At 36.7% G+C, this 26170-nt stretch overlaps 1 protein-coding gene across 3 annotated transcripts in view; it reads right to left on the bottom strand.

The window, feature by feature from the left end:
• Window positions 1-26170, bottom strand: part of FIRRM (FIGNL1 interacting regulator of recombination and mitosis) — a 43590-nt gene that overhangs the window by 5413 nt on the left and 12007 nt on the right. For all 3 annotated transcript variants that reach the window (XR_012032989.1, XM_072830532.1, XM_072830533.1), the window contains 15 exons: window positions 20317-20397; window positions 18843-18907; window positions 15316-15464; window positions 14944-15073; window positions 13654-13840; window positions 12833-12915; window positions 12441-12492; window positions 10984-11073; window positions 8249-8434; window positions 6062-6184; window positions 4881-4976; window positions 3169-3282; window positions 2218-2322; window positions 1473-1553; window positions 69-188 (listed from right to left, as the gene is read on the bottom strand). Coding sequence is in view for 2 of the 3 variants with exons in the window: in XM_072830532.1 (XP_072686633.1) it covers window positions 69-188; window positions 1473-1553; window positions 2218-2322; window positions 3169-3282; window positions 4881-4976; window positions 6062-6184; window positions 8249-8434; window positions 10984-11073; window positions 12441-12492; window positions 12833-12915; window positions 13654-13840; window positions 14944-15073; window positions 15316-15464; window positions 18843-18907; window positions 20317-20397 (1662 nt within the window). In the remaining variant the exon portion in view is untranslated. The remainder of the gene's footprint in view (window positions 1-68; window positions 189-1472; window positions 1554-2217; window positions 2323-3168; window positions 3283-4880; window positions 4977-6061; window positions 6185-8248; window positions 8435-10983; window positions 11074-12440; window positions 12493-12832; window positions 12916-13653; window positions 13841-14943; window positions 15074-15315; window positions 15465-18842; window positions 18908-20316; window positions 20398-26170) is intronic.

Raw genomic sequence — 26170 nt, 5'->3', positions numbered from 1 at the left:
TAATTTTTTTTATCAACAAGGGCAGAATTTCTCTTAAAGCTTGACCCATACCAAAAAGCAGTCCGTACCTGTAAAGATGACCACTTTGCTTCTTCTACAGGAACTTTAGCCAAGTGTTTCCAGAAAATGCCTTTTTCCTGTTTCACACGTTCCACTCTGGCAGCTGCAGTTTCCTCTACAAAGCCAGTCTGCCACAGATGATGAAAAATCAAGTGAGTATCAAGCATTCTCTAATAGGTGGCAAATGGTTTAATACTCAGAAAATGAGAGAAGGCCAAGGTGCCTGGGTAGTAGCTCAGTCAGTTAAGTGTCCCAACTCTTGATTTTAGCTCAGGTCATGACCTCAGGGTTGTGAGACTGAGCTCCCACATTGGCTCCGTGCTGGGCATGGAGTCTGCTTAAGATTCTCTCTTCCTCTGCCCTTCCTCCTCAACTAAAAAAAAAAGAGAAAAGGCTGTGTGTGCGTGCATGTGTGTGTGTGTAAGCACCTAGTATTAAACTATTCTGGATTAGTCTGTGATCTAGGCAAATTTTGGAAGTTGGACTCATGTAAATGCATCATCTTTGTATAATTTGGATAAAATTACTATACAGCGTTCTTCCCTACAAAAAAGTTGAGTGTTGTTTTTCCAGGGAAAAAAAATGATAGTCTGCAAACCTTCACAGTATAGGGTAAGCAACTGGCAAAAACATGTACACACACACAGCTTCTGTGTAACGTATATGTGTATATAAAAACATAACCCAGTTTAATAATGAGTATAGTATAAAAAAATAAGTATAATTCACTTTCTCCCAGTCTTCTAAATTTGTGGTTTAACTATTCTATTAGTGCTAAAGTTAGTCCTTATATCCTAAAACTCCCCACATAAGTTGCAAGGTGTGCACAAACATGGAAGCCAAATGAGAGAACAAGTTTGGTTCTAACTATAAAAATAGCTTTAGGGGCACTTGGGTGGCTCAGTCCATTAGGCATCTGCCTTTGGCTCAGGTCATGATCCCAGCCGAGATCCTGGGATGGAGCACATCAGGCTCCCGGCTCAGTGGGGAGTCTGCTTCTCCCCCTGCTTGTGCTCTTTCTCTTGCTCTGTCAAATAAATGAATAAAATCTTAAATTTTAAAAAAAAAACAGCTTTAAAAATGTCATTGTTTGGAAAACTAGGTCTTCATCTCTGTATGGAAAAACTATGTATATAAATTGTATTTAAATTCGAGTGGTAAACATGTTGTGCGAGAGGCCTAGTCTGAGCAGGATTGTTTCCGGGCTCTTACTGCCTGAATGAGCAATGCTACCGGAGCCCATGCTGTGTGACTGCTCCACTATTATAACCTGTCACACGGTCCCAGCTGCTTAATGTGTGTCACCTCTGTGCTGAACACTAGGTCACATTTACATGTATGGTTACAATCATACAATTTAAAAAAAAATGACAAAATCTGTGGCTGCTATTTTAATCTATAGAAATAAATACCTTCTCCAGAAAGGATATTACTTTGTTCTTAGTGTCTTCAGAACGGAGGCATTGTGGAACTATTTCTTCATGATTTGTTCCCTATTAAAAGATCGATAAACGAGACCAATTTTAATGTATCTCAACAACTTGCAAAGCCAACTACATAAGCTTTAAGGGCTGAAATGCATCAGAAATGCATTTTAAAAAACTGTGTCAGAAGTGACTCAAATGACCATCAGCTCATAGCTCCCTTGGGGAGTCTAGGGACCACGCAGTGTTCTGCTTGAGCACAGGGCTATCGGCTGTGCTTACTTTTGCCCAGTCATCCTAATGTCTATGGGTCCTCATGCGCCAAGGTGTGACCACACAGCTACTGGCAAGAGAAGAGGAGCATCCCACAGGAGGCTCACCTCCATGGACCTGAGCTCACAGGTCCCTGTGTTCATCCACCTAACTCCTGTATGATTTTGAGGTGAAATGCATGATTCATTTCACACTCAAAAATACTGTCTGGAAGACAGTGTCTGAGTTAATAGGCCTGGTCCGAATGCCTGGTTCTGGTTGTTACTACTCTCCTAGGACCTTAGGACAGTACCTTCATTTCTTTATGCCCTGTTGTTGGATACTACAAAATAGATCATTGGTAATATCTCCTCCTTAGTCATTGGTAATGACTAAGATCAAAAGCTGCTCCATGAAGGTTTTGGAATATGTGAAATAAGATGGTTTGGGAGTCACTGTGATATGTTGGTCTTAAAATTACCTCGGCAAACTGAGTAAATGCCTCCAAGGTATGTTGTTCTATTATCCAATTCCTGTCAGCTAGCAGGAAGTCAAAAATAGAAGACAAGTTGGGCAGAATTTTGTCCTAAAAAGAAAACCAAACCTTATTAAATAGAGGAAAACTTCAGTATTCTATCCTTAATATCGTCAAGCTCCCCTAATCCTGTCCCAGTGGGCACATATTAGTATGTGTTAGGGCATGTCAGTCCTTTGCTTAAATGCGTCCAATAGCTTCTCATTTCTTTCAGAGTAAAAATCAAAGTCCTTATGATGGCCTACAAAGTCCCACTGCCTATGTTTTGGCTCTACTGGCTCCCCTCAGGATATCAGACATGTTCTCATCTCAGAGGCATCAGGCTTACTGTTTCCCTTACATGCAGGATACCTGCATGACTTGCTCAACTTCAGGAATTTACTCACGGGTCACCTTGGTGAGGACACCACTGCCCATATCCTATTTAAAACCATACCCCCACATTCATGCTCCTCTGATTTCTTTCCACAGCACTCAAAATAACATGCTACATCATAGCTTTATTAGTTGCCTTCCACAGGCTGAGGGTGGGGGATTCATTAATGAATTTCCAATGATTAAAACAGCACCTGACACATAGCAAAAATTCAAGAAATTTTTTCTTGAATAAATCAATCCATCTCCTGGCTTTAAAGGCTTCTTAAATGTTGATGAATCCACCAACCTGTCAGACTACAGCCAACTCTAAATTATCTGTATGTCAAAATACATTTTTCTAAAAGAAAACTTAAAATGAGTTCTATTTTGATAAAGTCACTATCTCTTCACAAAATACATTTTCTCCCCCAACTTTCATTGTCAACAATCCACAGAATTCAAGAAATTAAAAGCCTGAGAATTTTAATAATTCTTACAGGGATTTTGTTAACACAGGAACAAAAGAATTAAGAGTATTACCTGAAAAGCTTGAGGTATAAAAAATTTTCCTAGAGAAGATACAAAATCAAGCACTGCCAAACAAACATGGTCAGGAGGCTCTAATTTAAGCAGTGAGGTCTGTAAAGTTACTACCTAAAGTGGCAAAAATCAAAGAACAGTTATAAATGAAAACAAATATTTTGTGTAGACATAATGAGTAAGATTCTGATGGGTATGTGGGGAGGGGAAACACAAAAAAACCCAAAGCAAACACTCTACAAAAGCCTAAACTTAATAAGTGGAATTTGAATAAAATGATCAAATGATTGACTCCATTTATTATAGCATTCATCCTACCCAGTGCTGTAAAGAAAAAAAAAATGTATTTCTGAGAAATAATATACCAGTATGTGCTCTTCTTTCAAATCTTTAAAAATTGTTTTGTATTTTAAATTCCAGTGAGGGAAATTCACTATTTAAAGCAGGGACTGACAAACTTTCTATAAATGGCCAGACGGTAAATATTTTAGGTTTTATAGGTAATATGTTCCCTGCTGCATATTGTTTTTAATTTTTATTTTACAAACCTTTGAAAACCTAAAAATCATCCTCAGCTCTTGTCCTGTAAACAGGAGGGCAGAACCTAGCCAGGAAGCTATACTTTGCCAACCCCTGACTTAAAGGAACACAGAAAGTTGTCTATAAAAGAAGCAATGCTTAAAAGTACAATTTACTAATGTTGAAATTTTAGAACTTTAAGTTATTTGGGTTTTTTAAAGGTAGGCACAAATATATCAAATTGTCCATATTTAATTTCTTGAAAAGGATAACTAAAACCATCAGAACCCACAAAGTCTGAGTCAGTTATTTTACTGCATTCTCATTCTCTATAATTTAGTAATCCATGTTACACATACGGTAATTTAAAATATACCTAATTAGTATTTGTTAATGCTAAGTTCTTAATGTACACAACCACTAACCAAGCTACTAAAACAAAGCATTAGTAGTTTCACTTTCCAGCATATATGGTCCTACAATATAGAGTGTTACTTCTAAGTAGGAATGACTAGTTTTACCTCAGAACTGTTTCTAAACGTGCCTGTAAGCTTAGGCCAGCTCCTGATTTGGGGGATCAATTCTGTCCTTAGGGATTAATTCCAAAGCCTCTAAACCACGTCAGAGATGAAGGCCTTTGGCCTTTTCTTCTCTATTGGCTCAGAACCTCCAAAAGCAGGTCCCCCCCACCAGTGACCTCATTACTGCCTGTCCCAGCCAGGCAAGCTGGGGGTCAGACTGAAAACTCAGTAGTCCTCTTGCTTCAAAATCATTTTATTTCTTCAGAAAAACAATGAGGATTATCCTTAAGCCCACACTGGTTACATTCCATACTCCCACAGCTGCAAGGCCTCTGACAAGGTCCTGAATGCAGGGTTCACACATGAACTACGACTCCTAACCTCAGGGATGTTCTGCGGTAGTCAAAGTTGTGACTGTTCAGCCTCAGGGAGCTAGGGAAGAACAGATACAGGCTGAATCAACAGCCCCAGTACTAACCATACTCTCCTGGAAGAGCGAAAGAGATAAGGAGACCTTCCTGAGACATTTACGTTCAGTTCAACAGGAAAAAAGTAACAAGCAAATTGAGCAACAAATCATTAAAAAGGACTGTTTCTAAAAAACTTTTTTAAGTCTTGCCAGTTCAACAATTTCCTCAGCAAAGACAGTATCAACTTGCTTACTGTTCTTACCTGACTTATCAGATGAGGATCTAGATTTTGAACGAAAACTCCCAACAGTGGAAGCAAAAAACTAAGTGTCTGCTGAATATAAGGTTGACCTGTTACCTTAAATAAGAAGCACAAAATAATTCTGGTGAAAATTTTCAATTACATGAAAATAGCAACTTTTTAGTGAGCATTTATTATATATCGGGCAATATGCTACCTCACATGCACCTTATAACTTTATGAAGTAGATCTTATAACCCTCACTTTACTAATAATTAAGAGAAAGGGGCAGAGAGGTTACATAATTTGCTCAAGATCATATGACTAGGAAATTTAATCCGGATGGAGATCTAATTATTTTTGTTTGCCACTGGAAAACTTGTATATGCCTTAGTGTTCTTAAAATTCCATTTCTCTTCTTCATAATCATTTCTATCATGGTATTGTAAACTATATCACCAGCAGAGAATCCTCAACGAATATTTATTGAATGATTCATGAGGATTGGGGGAAAGCAATCACTGAAGTCAAAATACTGCAGAAAAGAAATTTAACTATTCATAAACATTAATGGTAAAACATTATCTGCAAAACCATTTCTAGGATTTACCAGAAGTATGAATTTTGCTTTCAGCTTCCAGTGGCTGGCACTACTTAGTCAAAGAAAATGTCATACTTAAGATTTTTAAATGTCATTTGTAAATTACAATAACCTAGGGGACCCATATCATCCTAATTCTAGCCTGATCATCACCTGGCCTTCTGCCAATGCTGGGGAAGAGGAACACGAACCAGCTAGAGCTACTCACTTGCCCCTGCCACCTTTAAGCCAAGCCACTCTCCACTGCCCAGAGGATTGTATGGAAGACCCCAGAATCACAGAAACACGCTACACTAACCCAGGAGAGGACAGAAACAATAGAGGAAGAGTTCGGGGGTTTTTAGGGTCCAAATGGTCATGAAAATAGTTAGCTGAAATATCACTGTCACTCATTAAGTTCTAGTTTTACTAATTTAATTCTATCACACTCAAAAAGAACCGGCTGAAAGTGTACAAAAAGTTATTTTAAGTTCTAATTGCAAGTTCTACCAAGCACTTAAAGAAATTATGTACATTTTACTCTACAGGGAAATTTCAGTACTATGCTCTTTTTTCAGTACTTTATTAGTTCTTCAGGGAAACAATCAGTTGCTCTCCTTACCAGTTTAGGGTTTAAAAAAGCCCAAAGCTGACTCCCAATTTCCATAATTGCAGTTTGCTGTGCAATATCCAGAACTTCACTAGCAGAATTACATACAGCAAGCAAAGCAGAGAGCAGTGTGTTCTAAAGGGAGAGAGGGAAGGGTCCAAGGTTAGATCCCAGTCTACTACAGGAGCTGAGGCTGCAGAGGTTATGATTTACTTATAACTCTTCATAAAAACCTGTGTCAAATTTATACTGAGGCCAGAAGCCATCTTTTCAGCTACTTCTTTAATATATATTATCTTATTAAAACAAATTTTACTTATACACAGAAACATTTGCTTCACTTTCTAAATATTTTTCCCATTTAGGTTAAAATTTAATATTAAAATGGAAACACCAATATATTTTAATAAAGAAGTTTGATATAAATTGTCAATAGGATCAAGCTAATTTATAATGTTCATCAACTAAAAATTCTATTGTTTTCCATATTATGTATCTAGCAATCTTTTAACATTACTAGATTTTATTGTTGCTGGTGTTTTATACTTAACCTTTAAAATTCCTCAATGAAAAAATAAATAAATAAATAAATAAATAAATAAATAAATAAAATTCCTCAGTGACACTGCATTCAATAAGCAAATATAATACTTGAGAAGTACACTACCTAGAATTTGAAACTAAAAACCATCTTTTCTAGATTCACTCTTCTCTATATAGAATCTTTCTCTCTGGCCAGGAATGGGGTTCATTGAGGGGACAGTGGGAGTAAAGTGAAAGCCACTGGGAAAGTAATGATTAATAACAATGCCTTTAATCCATTATACCTCAACAGCCATACTTAAGTTTCGCTGATTACCATACAGCTTTTTTAAGATTTACCTATTTCCTTCTACAAATAAGCATGTAAAATGACCCACTGAACTAAAGTTTCAGTCAGGGCAAAAATATATTCAATTTTAGAAAATAGGTGTATTATTTTACATAATACGAAAGGTTTTTTGTCTTCAACTACAAAAATCAGTGCATAATAAATGTAAAATTGTAACAATTTAACCTACTAATTAAGTATTTAATAGTTTTCTCAAAAATAAATGCAAATAAAAACTTATATTTCCTTTGGATATATGTATATGCTTTAAATTTTCTTAATAATTATCATCAAAAAAAATAATTATCATCAGGTGCCACTATGTAACAGTGTCAGAACATCTGCACTTTGGAAATACAAGCCTTGAGAAAACTCTGAACTCCTAATTTAAAATTGCAAATAGGCCCCTAACCTCTTGAATGCCCTGTCCTCATCCCTATTTTTCTCCACTTACCACAACCTGATACAACATATGTACATATATATTTATTACTTATTTTACTGTCCACAATGCAAGCTCATGAGAACAGGAATTTTTGTTTTGTTCTTGTATGCCTAAAATAGTGCTTGGCAGATAAGAGCACTCAAAATATATTTGTTGGATGAATGAATGAACCAACAAAGGAGGAAACTAGACTGGAAGATTCAACCATATGTACTATAGTTCAATTTTAAAAAACCATGGAGGGACACCTGGGTGGCACAGCAGTTTGGCGCCTGCCTTTGGCCCAGGGCGCGATCCTGGAGACCCGGGATCGAATCCCACATCGGGCTCCCGGTGCATGGAGCCTGCTTCTCCCTCTGCCTGTGTCTCTGCCTCTCTCTCCCTCTCTCTGTGTGACTATCATAAATAAATAAAAATTTAAAAAAATAAAAATAAAAAAATAAAAAACCATGGATTTTTTTTTACTTCTCATAAATGAATTTCTTTTATATTTAATTATTTTAAGAGGGAGCAAGCTACCTAAAGGCTCAGAATAGGTGTGTGTAAAATGGGGGCTGTGTTTTATCAAATAGAAGAATCATGTCCGCCTAATCTAATGATGTGTCAGCAAAACTCCTATAAACAAAATATTTCACAATAGGTTTCATCTTGGTCCAATGTGTCTTGAACTAGTCTCCCTACCCCCAATATAATTTCCATCAGTCAAGATAACAGGAAGTTTCTCACAGATCCCTTTACAATGCAGAAATCTGAAAATCCTGCTAGTTTCTAGCCTGAGGGCAGAGACTATATACATCTTAGTAAATAGCCTATCACTAGTACCTTGAGCAGTGCTCAGGAAACAGCTGCTAAATGAATCAAATCCACAAAATTCTTATTTTACCAGAGATTCAAGTTCTCCCAAAGTCCGACTATTGCTTAGCCACTCCTGACACTGTGCAATCCCGACTCTGGTGATGTCACATGCGGCTTGCTTCCTGAGCTCGGTTGGTAATGCCTGCAGGGAAATACACTGCCACAGAGGCAGATTTTCTGCTGCTTTGGGAGAAAATTTCTGGATAAACTCTACCTAAAATAAATCGAAGAAATAATAGTAACATGAGACAATCTGGTGAATGGATGAGCAAAAGCTAAGTACTAGTTTCCATGCTTTATATTTTTAAAAAGTTTTTAATTGAGTAGTAATACTACAAGTACCAGACCAAGGTAACTTAAAGGAACATGATTATTTTTGCTTTTGGATTTGTTTGCAAAACAAACAGTTTAAGTGAAAGTGATATGAAGACACGAGAAAGGTTGAAAACCACGCATTATTAGTCCAGTCAGCTGTTTTATTCTGCTTCTACCCATACAGTCTATTATTTTCCTACAAACTTGTGTGCTAGTGACCTTGTTTGGTTAAATCCAAAAGAGGCCAGAAGACTGATTCAGCCAACCCTGGTGGCCATTAGCACAGCAGACTAGAACAGAGGACCTAAAGAAAGAAGCAAGGGGGTCATCAGTTCTGTTTCCTGTGGGGCTAGCTGGCTCTGCTCTCAGACAACACACAGAATCGATTTCATAAATGTAAGCCACCAGCCCAGAGCAATGTGGCTGGCAAGTCCATTTTACCACTGCAATAATGCAAAGCCACTGCCAAGTTAACAGAAAAACAGCACTGTTATGTTAAAATGAGACATGAACAGACAAACTAAAAACAAAACACAAACGGAAGAGGCCCTGAAGCAGGTGCATGCCAAAGAGTGGAACATGAACACCAGAGTAATGGGAAATGCAGCCTTTGGAGTAAGACAGATCCAGCTTGGATCCCAGCTATTTATCACAATGAGTTTGGAGATGCTCTTTTACTTCCCTAAACTACGGTTTCTTCATCTGTGGAATGAACGTAATCCACATATCCCACAAGGCTAACCCAGGAACTCCATGAACTCAAGTGCCTAGAACACAACCCAGTACATACTGTTGTCTCAGAAAAGGTCCATTCCCTCTTCAAAAGGAGGGATCATGTCTTTAGGGAAAAGGAAAAAGACAAAGCCTCGCAGAAAAACAAACTCTTGTGAAGTGCCCCCTTCGAGCAGCTTCCATTCCAGGTCTCAAGACTCAGCCCTGCCTCTAGGGAGGGTTAGTATCTCAATTTTAGGATTAACTACACCCACAGACTCTCAAGACAAGAATTCAAGTTTAGGTATGCCCCTTTAAATTTTCACACCGTAACTTGACCAGGAACAACTGAAGGAAAAAATTAAAAGTAACCCCTCAAAATCCATAAAGTAACTTAGTATTCAATAGCCTCAATTATTTGGAGACACTTAGAAAATTGAGGAGTATCTAGATCCCTAAAGAGAAACTAGTTTATAACAAAGTTTCTAGATCTCACTTAGAGGTCATTCATTCTGAGTTGTATTTTCTAAAAGTTAAAATTTCACCATAACCCCGGTAAAAGGATAATTTTATTCCCATTTAATAAATAAGAAAAGTGAGGTTAAAAGAGACTTTCCCTCCCAATCCCACATCTTTAGCTAGGGCCTCCGTCACCAGAGCCACTATTAAGGTCAGTATACCAGGAACCAGGGAAAGACCTTTCAGAGAATAAAAGGTACTCAAATCTGAAGGGACATGGAGCAGATAATTCCTCTGAAATTTTGGAGGGGAGAACAGCACCCCTTATGTATTTTCCAGAGGGCTAGGAGGTGGATCTGCTGTGCTTTCAGCCTCAGAATCACCTGCATGGAAGAGGGCCAGGAAGTTAGCATGGTTCCTCAGGGGCCTGGCAATCACTCTCAGGCAGGAAAGCAGACATGGACTTGAGGCAAATATTCTATTCAGAACAAACTCCCAGGGCACCGGGGTGGCTCAGTCAGTCGTCTGACTCTTGATTTTGGCTCAGGTCATGATCTCAGGGTTGTGAGATTGAGCCCCATGTCAGAATACACACTGGGCATGGAACCTGTTTAAGATTCTCTCTTCCTCTCTCTGTCCCTCATCCCCCCTCTGCACACTTGCTCTCGCTCAAATAAATAAATAAATATTAAAAAAGAAAGAACGAATGAACCAACTACCAATATTTACTGAGCACCCTTCTAAGCATGGCATGATGCTATGCCTGGGACTGTGTCCATCCTTGGGCCTGCATTGTCCGGTTTTAGCAAGAATTCTGCTAAGTCAATCTAGAAAGGATCCCTCAGCCTTGGCATTTGATCACTTTGGTCTATGTTCAGCAAGAATCTTACCTGTCAGTTTAGCAAGAACCACCTCCTTACCCTTGATGTTTCCTCTAAGTAATTTCACCCACTGACCTGCACCTTGCTTGAGATCCTACGAGGCTATGCTATATTCAGATCTGAGCCAAGTTCTACGCAGAGGCCTCTTTTCCCTACAGCAACAATCCCAGAATAAAACCCACTTTTACCACTTTACTGTATGGCTCTGGTTTTTAACAATATTAAAATCTAAACCCATCTAAAAGCAATAAGCAAAGCAATCACTACATTAAAAATTTATGCTCAGACCAAGTCAACATTTAAACATAGAATATATGGGGCAGTGGGAAGCCTTCCAAGAGTTTGAATCCATTTCTCAGCAGCTGCTCAAAGACAGTGACTAAGATGCTATCCTTGCCTGTTGTGATGGAGCCATGAAGAAGAAGAGCCGCCTCAACAGTACTGATAGGTTGGCAAGCTGATAGCATTCTCCAGGACAGGATTTTATCTAGGAAAATAAAGGAGAGGAAGATCGATTTAAAATCATGGCTTTTACAAGTTTTTATATGCTATAATATTAATAGCAGCGCTTTCCAGGACCAAAGATTTTAAGTAATTTAGAGCTTTAATTAGTTTTTCTTCTATTAACCTAGATTACTTTTATAATGAGAAAACAATTCTGACATTGTGTTTATAAACAACCCTCTGGAATTTCTATTTGGAGGATAGAAATAGAATAATCATCCATACCATTTGGATGATAACTTGATATGTTAATCTTCCTACTCAAAGACAATTCATGGAATCTTTTAAAGATCTAAGCACAATAGTGCAGAGGTGGGTGTAACTCTAGATAGGAGCTCCATTAAAAGATTCTATAAGTTCAATTTTCTGAAGATCAATTCCTATCATAATACACTAGGAGAGCTTTTACTTAATTAAATGAATGCTTTTATTTGAAGAAGATAATATAAACATAATATTACTTTGGATCTGTCTTGTGCAAAATGTATTAAGGATTCAGAAGTGTGTATGGGCTCCAGATGATTAGCCCTGGAGACACATGTGCCAGCTGTTAGGTTATTATACACCTCACCAGACTTAGTCTACAACATTTTTAAACTGCAAACTAAGAACCATATGACATAACAGCTATTAAGAAACAAAAGACACATGGACCCAGATGACATCTTTATCAAAGGCCAGGGACAAAAAACTGAAATAAAGACATGACTGTATCACATGGAATATATCAAACATCTCAAAATTTAAAAGCAAAAAAAGGTCAATGTTGAAAAGATTAAAATAAATCATCACTAAATCATTTTCTCTTTGTAACCATTCACAAAGCATGAGTTCTTTCCCAAAAAGGCATTAATCACTGCAACATTTAGTGCCTCTCAAATCATTATGATACAACAAAATCAAGAGGTAGTTAGTTAAAGTCATTTTAAAGAAAGAAAGAAAGAGAAAGAAAAAAAAGAAAGAAAGAAAGAAAGAAAGAAAGAAAGAAAGAAAGAAAGAAAGAAAGAAAGAAAGAACTCTCAGTAATCAACATTACAACTAACTCTTTTTTCTTATTTTCTACTTTGCATTCAAGTTCAAATTTATTCTCCATTAAACTAGTCTTTCTTTTCCAGAACAATTAATAGAACTCTGTAAGATTTTGACAATATAAGACAATTTCTCCAGTTTGACATTGTTTCTGGCACACCTTTCTCAGTAGCATCAGCATTAATGCACAGCAAAGACACTGTCAAAAGAGTTTAGCTACCATACTAGCTCTCCTTTTGATATTCACATTCTTTAAGATTATCATATCCTTAAAGGAACTGCATGGAAAGTGAGTGTTTTAAGCCCTGTAATTCTACTCACCAGCTGAGCCACTATGGTGACATGGTGGGCACAGAGTTCAGCAGTCCCATATCTGATATAAGAGAAGATAATCTTTATGAAATAATTTATGCAATTATTCAGAAAAGCAAGGAGATGAACTTCCAAAAAGCATTAACTATTCGAAGCTGCAATTTCCCCATGGGCAAAGAGAATACCACAATATACAAAACTACCTAAGCAACAGTTATCTATTACTTGAACCGTAAAAAGGAAAGAAGGAAACTGGTTCCTGATTTAGTGCTATGATATGAAATCGAACTATTTTTAAGGATTATTAAGACAGAATTTTTCTATAAATTTACAAGTACAACATCATTTACTATCAGTTACTACTATAAATCAATCCAAAAACCAAAAAAAGTACATCATACCGGGAAAGGAAGCACCACGCATCCATAGCTAACAAAGAGGTGATCATGTTAGCACTAAGCACAGCATTCAATAGGGCAACATCCTAATGAAAAACATAAAGTACATGATACATTATTATGATTACATTTCTCAAAATAAAACAAAACACCATCACAATCGAAGTAACAACAGATCCTCAGTGTTTAAAAAGCTCAACTTTCTAATATCTCAGAGAGCCTATAACACATTCCCTCCATATGTACTGAGCACCTACTATATACTAAGCATTATGCTGGGCTATGGAGATTCAAAAGTGATTTTAAATATGGTTACTCAACCATTAGGATCCACAAAGGTTCTAGTGCTAGATATTAACCACTGTAAAATATCTTAAAGGATATTGATCCTTATATATATCTCAAGATTTTTTTCTTATAATTTTCTCAACATCTTTTCTATTTTTAATTCCGTTAAGTAAAATCAACATTATGCCTAAAATCTACAGGAGACTTGGTGCTATAATCTACTATTCTCCTTCTCTTTATGAAATTGAATTTGGTAAAACCTAACACTTTTCCTCTTTTCACTCTATCTTTCCAAATTTTCCCACCCAAAATGTTTTCAAATGTTTTAGCTAGCCACTACATCTGAGTACTACAGGACTCTAGGATTACCATTTCCTAAGATAAAACTGACTTACAAGCGTAAAATGTGCAAATTGAGAGAATGACATTCAAAAAGAGTACACATTAACTATACCTTTCTTCTGTATAGAAGTCAAAATTTCAGTGAAAAGAAGCAGAGGGGTAACCTCAGTTTAGATAGTAGGCAACAAACTTACCAGTTCAGGAAACAGTGAAGGATGAAAGGAAGTAATAAATGTACACAGATGTACGCAAACATGCTCATACAAGGTGACAGCAACTTCCATTTGCCCTTTACTCTTTATTCCTTGTAAATGAACAGGCAGAGACAGTTCACCAGCACATTGCTCAAAACTGTAGAAAATGGCTTTGAGTAGAGATACCCTGCAGGGAAATTGAGAACACTGAACCTCTCACTATTCACATTTAACATTTAGCAGGTATCATAATAACATGGTAATATAGAGGGTTACTTTCACAAAGCAAAATGTCTCAAGAGGTGTATAACAATGACAGTTTCCAATATGTGTGAATATGTCACCATAAAAATAAAATATAGTCACTGTTAGACAAATTCCTTAAAGGAGAATTTTCCTGTACTTTTTTTTTTTTATCATTTATCACATATTTATTATAGTACTGAACTACATAAAGATAAAATTAAAATTAATCAAAGAACCCGAAATTTAAATATATATTAGATATTACATAGAAAATAGAAAACAGGTATAAAACAGAGAGGGATTATTTTAAGATTGAAATAGTTTAAGAAATCTTCATAGAGGATTTGAATAACAAATTATACACAGGCAAAATATACACAGGCAAAGATGACAAAGTACAAGGAGACGGCAGGTGTGAACAGCCAGTGTGACCAAAGTGAGGCATGTGTTCAGAAAACTACATGAGTGACAAGATGAGGGGCACCACTCGGGGGTGGCGGCAGAGGGCCAGACTTGGAGCCCAAAGCTGGGCAGCCTGGCATCGGCTTTGCTGTGTAGGCAGGATCAGGAGGCTCACAACAGGGCTTCAGGAGGTGACCTGCTCTGGCACACAGAGTGCGCTCAAGGAGAGGCTGAGCGCTCCAGCACAGCAATCACCCCTGCAGTAAGATGCTACAGCCTGGTGGTGGCCAGGGGGACAAATGAGGAAATTTCCTAGGACAGAACTTAAGAATCCAGCATTCTATTTAACAGAACTCATCTTTAAATGTTGGTAAATACATCTACCTTCTGACGTGCAATGTTTATAACACTAGGTCTCAGGCAAAAACTTCTAAAATACTGAATAAAATTAAAATATTTTTATCATCTCTTATAGACTTCTATTTTTTATATCTATAAAGTACCAATACATATGAGGTCTACACAGCAATTAACTAGCATATCTGATGTAAACAAAAACTTAATTTCAAGATCATTCCAAATGACAGGGCATTCTACACCATCTGTGAGATGACTGGATAAAAACACCACCCCGTTTTCTACCTGGTTGTAGCTTCTGTGAGCTGGCTTTCTGTGCACCACAGGGCCTGCACATTCTCAGGCTGAGAGGGCAGCTTATCCATGATGACAACCAGCAGAAGACATTGTGGGAACTGTAGTTCACTCGGCAGCTCTTACAGGAGATAAAAACATATGCATTAAGTTATAACAAATTAGTAAAAATATACTCTATGTATTTTCAACAGCTATCAGAGGCATAACTGTTTCCTTGGACTGTTTTTCTCATTTAAAGAAAAAGTAGAAGGAATCTTAAATAATAATCTTTAAAAAGGATGATTACAAAAAGGAAATAACCCTGTCTCTAACAATCATAATTATTAGAAGGTTTAAGATTAAATCTGTTTTGAAGCTTACCTAATTTACTGTCCAAAACCACTTGTACAAAAGGTTGGAACGTGAGAAGCTGATTGATGAGTGGATCCAGTGTAACTAGGAAAGTACCTGCTATTTCCTCCTGTTGTGCTTTAGAGATCTGGGCAGCATATAGGCTGGGAGGAAACTTGCTAGAAAGAGAGAAAAAGTTCATCCATTAATAGGTTTCTTCTAATTTTAGGTAGACATAAGTACTGCAAACCAATTTCTTCTAGCAGCAAAATATATAAAAAATATGTAGCATGTATTTTATAAAACAAAATTCAAAGCACTAAATTGATACCACAATTGTATGAAGACCTCCAAACTAAGTAACATGAATATAATTCTACGGAATTAGAAGTTTATAATCTTAGAAAAATCCTTACTATTATTTTGGTCATTTTAATACCATCTTAACAGTAGTATCCTTAAAAAAAGACCACGAAGGAGTGTCTAGGTGGCTCAGTTGGTTAAACATCTGACTCTTGACTCAGGTCCTGATTTCGGGTTCTGGGATGGAGACCCACCCTGGGCTCCAAACTCAGCAGGGAGTCTCTTGGAGATCTCTCTCTCCCTCTGCCCCTCCACCCACTTTTTCTCTCTAAAATAAAAATGAATAAATCTTAAAAAAAAAAGATCATGAAAATATGAATATCAAATAACCAGTAAAAACATGACATATAGAAAGATATTCTGATAAATTGTGGCTTTGTCACTTCTGTTAAAAGTTGATTTGAATTAATACTCAGAAACAAGGGCTTTGTAAGAATTGAACTGTACACTAGTCCTGAATGACAATTCAAAGACTTTTTCATGGAAGACGTCTCAGTATATAGAGTTGAAACAAAACTTTAGTCAAACCTATGTGAAGTAAGACGTGTACTTTTTGCCACGTTATTTTGAGGATATTTAACTTGTTATTTAACTTGAAGATACCTAAGAAAACCCTGTCTAACAGGGAATAACATCATTTAAAGGGATGCATTTAAAGGATGCACTTAAAGAAACACTTAAGGCCTTTATAGTGTAATGGAAAAGCAACAGTCTGTCAGTTACTAGTTGTGTGACTTTGGTTCATTCATTTGACTGCCTGATTCTTCATTTGTGGTGTTGATTCAGAGTTGCTGGTGAGGATTAAGGTATAAGTAAGGTGAAAGATATATATTAATAAAATATATAGTGAAACTCCATGGACTTGAACTACAGCTACTAAGCATCAAAGCAAGTACTTGTTTTTCAATCAAATGGTGTATTTAATTAATTTATGTGACAAGTATTTCTTAAATGCATGTGTATACATGCCATGCACTGTTCCAAGAGCACGTAACACAGTAGTAAACAGAATGTACAAGGTCACAGCGTTTATAAAGTTCACATGCTAATGAAGGGGGCAGTTAGCAAACAAGTAAGCAAGTAAATCCGTAATATAACAGATGTTAGTAAGTGCCATGGAGAAAAATAAAATAAAACAAGGTACGGTAGACAGGAAATTCTACTGAATTCTGTTTGAATAGTGAATCATTTGTGGGTTGGTACAGAGAAGTTCAGTGATCTCACTGATGTCTCATCACTCACTTTGGCCAACAGACTAGGCCAGGATAGGATGCTCTCTGTGGAAACCCAGGTAAGAACACAGTACTGTATGGCATTGGATGTGAGCAGTTCTCGTGGTAAGAAATGGCCGCATTCAATAGGTAAACACATCGAATACACACTGAATATGTCTATACTGGAGGCGATACTGACGATTTGCTAATGAATGGCACATAGAAAAAAATGTCAGCGATGATAGCAAGGTTTTTTGGCCTGATCAATTTGAAGAACAGAGCTGCCTGTTATGTATTTGGGGGGGAAGGACTGAGTACTGGCAGAGGGAGGAGGAGAGAAAATCTCGAGCAGACTTCTCACTGTGCATGGTGCCCAACATGGGGCTCAATCCCACAACCCTAAAATCATGACCTGAGCTGAAACGAAGTCAGATGCTTAACTGACTGAGCCACCCAGGCGCCCCCAGAGTTTTCATTTAAACTGAAATGAGGATGCTACTAGGGAAGCAGATTTTGTCAGGGGTAGAGATGGAATGGGTGGGAATCAAGAGTTTGGTCTGGGTGGATGTAAGTGCAGATGCCCCAACTGGCAGAGTTCGACATTAAAGGGGGAGACACTCTTATCATGAGACAAAATGACCTAAGAGAGAAATGAAGCCTGAGGACCAAGACCAGCCGCTGAGGCACACTCAACTTCAGCTGGGTAGACAAGGAACCTGTTGAGGAGAAGCAGCCAGTGAGGTTAGAAGAGAATAAGAGGGAGAAGTATTCTAGAAGCCAATGGAAGAAAAAGTTCAAAAAGAAGGATCAAATGCTACAGACAGGTTACATAAGATGAGGCTGAAAAGTGACCACTGGATGTAGCAATGTGGATGTCACTGATGACCTTGACGAGAAGTTCTAGTGAAGTGATGGAATGGAAAGCCTGTCTAGAACAGTCCCAAGAAAACAAAGTAGAGACAGTGATATAGACAGACAACTCCTAGGAGTTTGTTTTAAACAGAAGTGGAAGGCATGTGGAGGAGGATATGAAGTTGAGAGGTTTAGTTTTGTATTCTTACCATAAGAAAAATAACATGCTGGATATTGACAAGGAAAACCCGGTAGGGAGGGAAGACTACTGATGCAAGAGGGAAAGGAAACAGTTGCTTGAGCAAGGTCCTTGAACATGTGCAGGCAGATGAACCAGTGCAGGCATGGAGGCTCGCCTTGGGCTGGTGCACAGAAAACTCCTTCACGGGAACAGGGAATATGCAGACCAAGACCCAAGCAGCACAGTCAACGTGTGGAGGAAATCATGCTTTCATCTTTTTCAGTGACAGACACAGTGAGGACATGAACTGACAAGGAGAATGGGGAGGAGGGGTGAGAGATGTGGAAAGTTTAAGGAAGGAGAGGCATGGAAAATGCTGTCTAGGAGAATAGAGGACTGCTGGACAAATGCTGGACAAATGAGTTGACAGAGTATTTTAGTGTCAAATTGAGGGCTCCTTGGAGGTCTGCAATTACACATATCACTCAGCCCCTATTTAAATGATTCTTTACTGTAATTCACTTTTTTTTTGTTTTGTTTTTCTGAGACGGAGTTAACTACTACTTAACTTAAATTTCTAGAAATAAAACAAAAAGCTACAAAGATAAAAAACAATATATCCATGTATATATAACCTCTTTTTTTTTTTGGCCTTTGGTATTTATCATCATACCAATTATAAGGTATAATTGGTATAAGGTACTAGTTAAGGTAGTATAGGTATAAGGTACCTGTTATAAGGTACTAGTTAAGAATACAAAGAGAAGTAAAACTCACATGGAATCTACTCTTTAAATCTTCAATTATTTTAAACAAGCAGATAAAAATATACTAAAATAGTAAAAAAAATTACTCTTGTGTTTTATTTTAAATGGCATACACTTTTAACCTTTGTATGGTTCATATGGCACTGTTACATTTTAGTAATCACATGGCATTCTTCTTACCTGTGTATCTGAAGATAAAGCTGGTGCAATGTACAGCAAGAATCAGAAAGTAAAGGAAGAAATTCCTAAAATAAAACAACTCTATTCATTCTCCGTATGTATACATATCTTCTCACAAAGGCATGCAAAATAAAATAAAATTCTGGATGTGCCATGTTAAAAAAAAAAGTTTCTTGTATGAGAATAAAAGGCTAAGGCTAAGGCTAAGCACCTAATTTACCACTAAAACTATCACCAAAACCATAATTAGCAGCTATCACTGAGTACCTACCAAGTGCTCCGTAGACATGTAGCAAATGACTTTAGGTATATCACTTTATCTTAGTCCTCTCAGAAATTTTATGACATACTATTATTCCATAATATAGAAAGCTAAAGTATCAAGTAACTTGATCAAGTTACATAGCTGAAAACCAGCAAAGTTAGGATTTGAGTACAGTTGTAATTGCTCCATTATGGCTAGGCTATCTCTTAGGAAAAAATAAATAGTTCTTATTGTACTATAGGATATAGAAAAAAACTGAGGATATATTTTAAAAATTAAAAATTCCTCTGATAGAAAATGATTGATTAAAAATGGCATAATTAGGCATAATTCTGCCTCCTACATATCAAACAAATATCAGATAGGTAATTGCCTATCAAGTGCCATTGGTGCCAGGACCCTTCCACCAATGGGCCCCTACCCAGAAATACACATCCTGTAAGCTGTAGGGAACTGAGTGTTAGAGCAGCCAACTATGGTAAGTAGCAGTTGCCCAGAAGGACCAGTTCGGAAGCACATCAAACAGGCTGACAATGTGTCAGGAGTCAGTGTGCCTGTCATGGAATTCTGAGTGTAATAAAGTCACTGGAGAGCCTTACCTTTTCCTTCAGAGAGGAAGACAAAGTTAAGGACAAATTCAACATAGACAACCATTTCTTTTTTTTTTTTTAAATCAGCAGTACCTATTACTAATGATGTTTCTTTGGCTGTTAAAGCATTTTCTGCTCTTCTCTCCAAATATTCTGTCTTGCTAGCTTATCTAGTCTATTCATAGAACTAGCTTATCTAGTCTATTCATAGAACTTCAACTATCTGATGACTCCCCAATATGTAAGTCTTCTTAAAATTAGTATACAGTTTTAAAGCTTTGAATATTTCAATTAAAAATTTAAAAATAAGATAGAAATTAATAAACAGCATTTAAAGCCAAACTGAATTATCTTCTGAAAATTGGCTTGTCCTTATAATTTTATTTATATTTATACTTAAAAAATAATTCTTCAGAGAATTTAATAAAAATAATAACATGATAATGATAGCAACTCAAATGAGATACTGGATGCTCAACATTTAATATTTTTTAGAAAACCTATAAAATATGTTGACAAAATACCTTCAAAAGATTAATTTGGCAGGAATGACAGAAGTAGGACAATTTATTATTTATTATAGATTTCACATTTACACATTATAAAAAATAGTCCTTACCTTAGTATAGTGCAAAAGGGAGTTAGCAAAGAAACGACACAATTTGAGTGTTTTCTGAAATAATCTATAATCAGCATTATCCTGTTCCAAAGAAGGAAAAAAGAAAGCATAATAAGAATGAAATTAACTAACCTTGTAAATGAGACAATATTTTCTAAAAAGATCTCTTAATAAACAGAGTATAAATCTTTTCCAAGCAAACATAATTCTTCTCTGAATTGTTAGTAGCAACACAAATACCAAATGACAGATATTTCAAAAAATTAAACTCTACTGAAGAGAAATCTTAAGTTATGAAGCAAAAGAGGTAGGTGATCATTCCTGGTTGGTCTGAAAGTGAAAGAAATTTAAATACCTTACTGCTTTTTGCTATATGGAGATCAACAGATGGTCAAAAGAAAAAAAGTTTCAAATTAATAAAAGAATGACATGTGAAAGAAAACAGGAAAAATACATGAGAAGGCAGTTCACAGAAAATACAAATTGCCAATAAACTAATACTGAAAAAATTCAAATTATGACCTCATTCTGTACCTTTTGAGGAAAAGGCTATTTGATTAGCAAATATGAAAAAAAAAAAAAAGACTGGTAATATCCCAAAGTTACTGAAGAAGTGGGGTAATAGGCACTTTGTTTTACCATTTCTGGGAGCATAAGATAATACATTCTTTGCATTATTATTAAAAGCTAGTGTTGAATCCCCTTAACCCAGTAGCAGTTCCACTTCTGGAAATATATCCTATAGAAATACTAGCTAGGACAGAAATGCAATACAACTCTTTTTATATAGTGAAAACTGAAATGGATCAAGTATCTGTCACCTAGAGAATGGGTTAATAAATTCAAGGTATTTTCATAAACTAATTGCATAGAGCTATTAAAAGAATTGGGTAGATTTATCTTCACAGACACAAAAAGCCCTAAGATAATTCAGTGAAAAATCAAGCTGTAAAACTGTATGTATATCATCCTATTATTATTTAAAAGCGTGTCAATTTGCTTCCTAACCCCACAAAAATAAATCAAAATTTTACCTGTGGTTCTCTCTAGAAGATGAAGGTAGGATTTCACTTACCATGTTAAATATTTCTGTATCATGATGTGAGGGTTTTGTGTGTGTGAAATTTGCAAACTGATAAAACAGTGGTAATACCAAGATAGCTATGTGTATGTGGGGGAGTAGAGACTATGGAGTCATCCTGTCTGGACTGAAATTCTGGCCCTACTACAGCTACTACATACCTTGGGAAGGTTATTAAACTCCTCTTTGAGATTGCAATATGTGGCTTATCCTATAGTTATGGTGAGGTTTAAGTAGGCAACTTAACTCAATAAATGTGGGTTGTTTTGTCACTCCCTATGTGTTAATATACACTGTAATCCAGAAAGCTTAAATTAGTACAATAAAATTAAGTCAAATAGATACCTTATTGTCTTTAATTCTGAGAATTTAGTATGAAATACCCTATCTTAACTTTAATGTTAATTGACTATTTTTGATTTCTTTCCAATGTGGCAAAACCTTAAAGAAACCAATCAAAACAGAACTGGATGATCCATTAATTAAATATGACCCTTCATTGTGATCTTTATTAACAATGTTTGGAAACAATTCCTCACCAGAAATACGTTAGATGAAAATTCACCATTCTCTGATAAAAATAAACATGAATTTTCTTATAGAGTGCTATGGAAGCTTAAAAGTACAGAAATTAAAGACAAATCTACACTGACCTTCTAATATACTCAATAAGAAATCTTAGGCTTAGATGTCATATCACAAGAAATCTTCCCTGATTTCATGATTGGGTTCCTACCTTTACTCTTATCAGCCAACATCCAGGTCTCCAAACATCACACTATTCCAGGCCTAGACTGCAAATTGTTGAGGGCAAAAAATTTGACTTACACAGAGTAAAAACTCTGGAAATACTTATTAAATGAATGGCCAGTAACATACAACTTATCGTGTTTGCCTACTGTCAATTTTTCTTTCTCATTCAAGGGGAAAATTTTAAAACGTTTGGTCAGAGGATCTCGTTTTAAACTTCATTACTAACCAGATTCATTAAATCTAGAATTTTTTATTTTGATATTTTCAAAAAGCAAGTGTAAAACTTATTTTCCCATCTTGATTTACTGAATAGCTTAAAACAGAAAGTTTATAGGGGCACCTGGGTGGCTCAGTTGGTTAAGCATCCAGCTCTTGATTTCGGCTCAGGTCATGATCTCAGGGTCCTGGAATGGAACCCCACATTGGGCTCTGCGCTTAGAGGGGAACTTGCTAGAGATCTCCCTCTGTCCCTCCCCCTTCTCTCTTAAAAGAAAAAAAAAGGAAGGAAGGAAGGAAGGAAGGAAGGAAGGAAGGAAGGAAGGAAGGAAGGAAGGAAGGAAGGAAAGAGAGAGAGAGAGAGAGAGAGAAAGAAAGAAAGAAAGAAAGAAAGAAAGAAAGAAAGAAAGAAAGAAAGAAAGAAAGAAGAAAAAAGTTTGCATCCTAATGTCAACAAAGAAGGTGTGGGGAGATCATTTTCAATGTTTCTAAATACCAAGCATCCTTTCTTTAAAAATAAAACAAAAATACTAATAAAGCTAAATGTAGCATGCAATGAAGCTAAGTATAGGCATACAGATATAGAAGTACATGTTTATCATCAACAAAATGAAAAGCAACAAAAGGGAGAAGTTGCAAATAATATACTGATAATGAGTTAATATCCAAAATACATAAAGAATTCCTATGACTCAACACCAAAAAAGCAGACAATCTGATTAAAAAATGGGCAGAGGACCTGAATAGACATTTTTCCAAAGAAGATATACAGATGGTCAACAGATACATGAAAAGAAGCTCAACATCACTATCATTAGGAAAATGTAAATCAAAACCAAGATATCACCTTACACGTGTCAGAAAGGCTAGCATCAAAAAAATAAGAAATAGTAAGTGTAGAGAAAAGGGAATCCTCATGCACAGTTGGTGGGAATAAACTGGGTAGACACCATGGAAAATAGTGTGGTGGTTCTTTATAAAACTAAAAATAGAAATACCATATTATCTAGTAGTCCCACATCTGGGTACTTACCCAAAGAAAATGAAAACATTAATTCAAAAACATATATGTACCTCCATGTTTACTGTAGCATTATTTGCAATAGCCCAGATATGGAAAGAACATAAGTTTCCAATGATAGATGAAATGGATAAAGAAGATGTAATGTGTACACACATACATACATACATACATACATACACACACACACACACTGGACTATCATCACTCAGCCACAAAAAAGAATGACATTTTGCCATTCGCAACATGGACTGATCTAGAGCATATTGTACTAAGTTAAAGAAGTCAGACCAAGAAAGACAGGTACTATGTGATTTCACTTACATGTGGAATCTAAAAAACAAAACAAAACAAAATAGAAACAGACTCATTAAGTACAGAGAACAAAATGATGGTTGCCAGAGGTGGGGGTGGAAGATGATGTAAGAGGATGACCAAAAAGGGTGAAGGGGAGTGAGGGGCACAAGCTTCCAGTTAAGGAATGAAAAGCTGCAAGAATGAAAGGTACAGCATAGGGAATATACTCCATGGTATTGTAATAACTTTATATGGTGACAAGTGGTAACTTAATTGTGATGAGCATTTTAATATTGCCCACAAATGTCAACAAATCATTATGTAGTATATCTGAAACTAATATAATATTGTAAGCCTACTATACTTCGATTAAAAATATTTTACGGGCACCTGGGTGGCTCAGTTGGTTAAAGCACCTACCTTTGGATGGAGCCCCACATTGGGCTCCCTACTCAATGGAGAGTCTACTTCTCCCACTCCGTTTCCCTGTGCACATGCTCTCTCTCAAATAAATAATCTTTTAAAAAAGTATTTTTACATTTATAATAAGCTATATATTTATATGGAAAAGTATATGTTTATTTTCCAAATATCAATTTCTATAAGCATTATATAAACAAAGGTAGCAATTACAGTGGAAATTAAATTTATTTTTAAATGCCTGATAAATAAATTTCCCTATCTTTATAGAAAAACTAAATCACTGGGCAGCCCCGGTGGTGCAGCGGTTTAGCACCGCCTGCAGCCCAGGGTGTGATCCTGGAGACCCGGGATCGAGTCCCACATCAGGCTCCTTGCATGAAGCCTGCTTCTCCCTCTGCCTGTGTCTCTGCCCCTCTCTCTCTCTCTCTGTGTTTCTCATGAATAAATAAATAAACCTTTAAAAAAAATTTAAAAAAGAAAAACTAAATCACTGGTGTTAAAAAACTATATGTTAAAAAATCTAATATGACATTCTCTTTTTGAAACTGTGTTCAAAACTTAATAGAGAATAAATGTCAATCTTAGGAGACTGTTAAAAAGATATGTTAAAGTTTTAATCCCCAGTACCACAGAATATGACTTTATTTGGAAAGATATAATTAGGTAGGCTGAAGCTACACTGGAATAGGGTATACCCTCAGTTCAGTATGACTGGTGTCTTGTCCTTATATGAAAATGATGTGAGGACCCAGAGAGAGAATATCACGTGATGATGGAGGCAGAGAAAGGAGTTCTGCAGCTATACACCAAGGAATGCCAGTGACACCAGAAGCTAACAGAATGGCATGGAGCAGACTCTACCCTAGACCTTTCAAAAGAACATGTTCCTTCTGATACATTATAGACTTGTCTCCTCTAGAACTATGGAATAATAAATTGTGTAAGGCACTCAATTTATGGTAATTTTTTTTTTAAGATTTTATTTATTTACTCACGAGAGACAGAGAGAGAGAGGCAGACACATAGGCAGAGGGAGAAGCAGGCTCCCTGCAGGGAGCCTGATGCGGGACTCCATCCCAGGACCCTGGGATCACAACCTCAGCCAAAGACAGATGCTCAACCACTGAGCCACCTAGGCATGCCTGTGGTAATTTCATCTTTTTTTTTTTTTTTTTTTTTTTAGATTTTATTTATTCATGAGAGACACAGAGAGAGGCAGAGGGAGAAGCAAGTTCCCTGCAGAGAGCCCGATACAGACCTCAATCCCAAAACCCCAGGATCACCACATGAGTCACCACCTGAGTCAAAGGCAGATGCTCACCCACTCAGCCACCCAGGTGCCCTTATAGCAGGCCTAGGAACCTACTACAGGGACTGATACATCTGTATGCTTTCATAAATAGCATAGCAGCTATTAAATTTGGTAGTTTTATTTTGATGCTTTTGAAAACAAAGCGAGAAAATTGCTTGGAAGACTTAAAATAATCATTTAATTCCTGAATAAATATCAATAGTGAACAGCAGAGGGCGTTCCTGCTCAGAATTTAGAGTTCAGAAGGGAGAAACCACAGAACCTCAAAACTCCATTTCAGGCAATGGACAGTGAGTAGTGCTAGTCCCTTTATCAGTGCCAAATTTTCACAAGGAAAGCATGAAAATTTGCTTGGATGGTTAGGATAGTTTATAATTTATTCTTTGATTTCTACATACAAATGGTGTATAGAAGCTGAACGTTAACTATTCTGTGTACTAATAGCCACCCTGGTCAGGCACCATCAGGACTTCTCTTTTCTCTTCCATTATACTATTGCTTGGACTCTCTCCATGTTTCTCCTGTCCCAAATCTCTTCTAATTTTACTCTCCCAGCACCAGCTGGAGGGTCTGTGGGGTCAACTTAAGAAGGAAAGCAAGACAAGAGGAGGTTGGGGTTGAGGATATAGACATACAGGACAGAAGTGAAGAACAACCTTCCTGCCACAACACAAGATACTCAGCCAAATGCCCCCTCCTCACAGAAGAGTGAGGGGAACTGGAAAGGAGACTTGATGCAAGGAAGTAGGGG

The sequence above is a fragment of the Canis lupus genome, chromosome 6 (genome assembly GCF_048164855.1).
Source record: "Canis lupus baileyi chromosome 6, mCanLup2.hap1, whole genome shotgun sequence".
In the NCBI taxonomy this organism is placed as follows: domain Eukaryota; kingdom Metazoa; phylum Chordata; class Mammalia; order Carnivora; family Canidae; genus Canis; species Canis lupus.
Note: the sequence above shows the minus strand (reverse complement) of the source record. Positions and strands in the feature narration are given on the sequence as shown.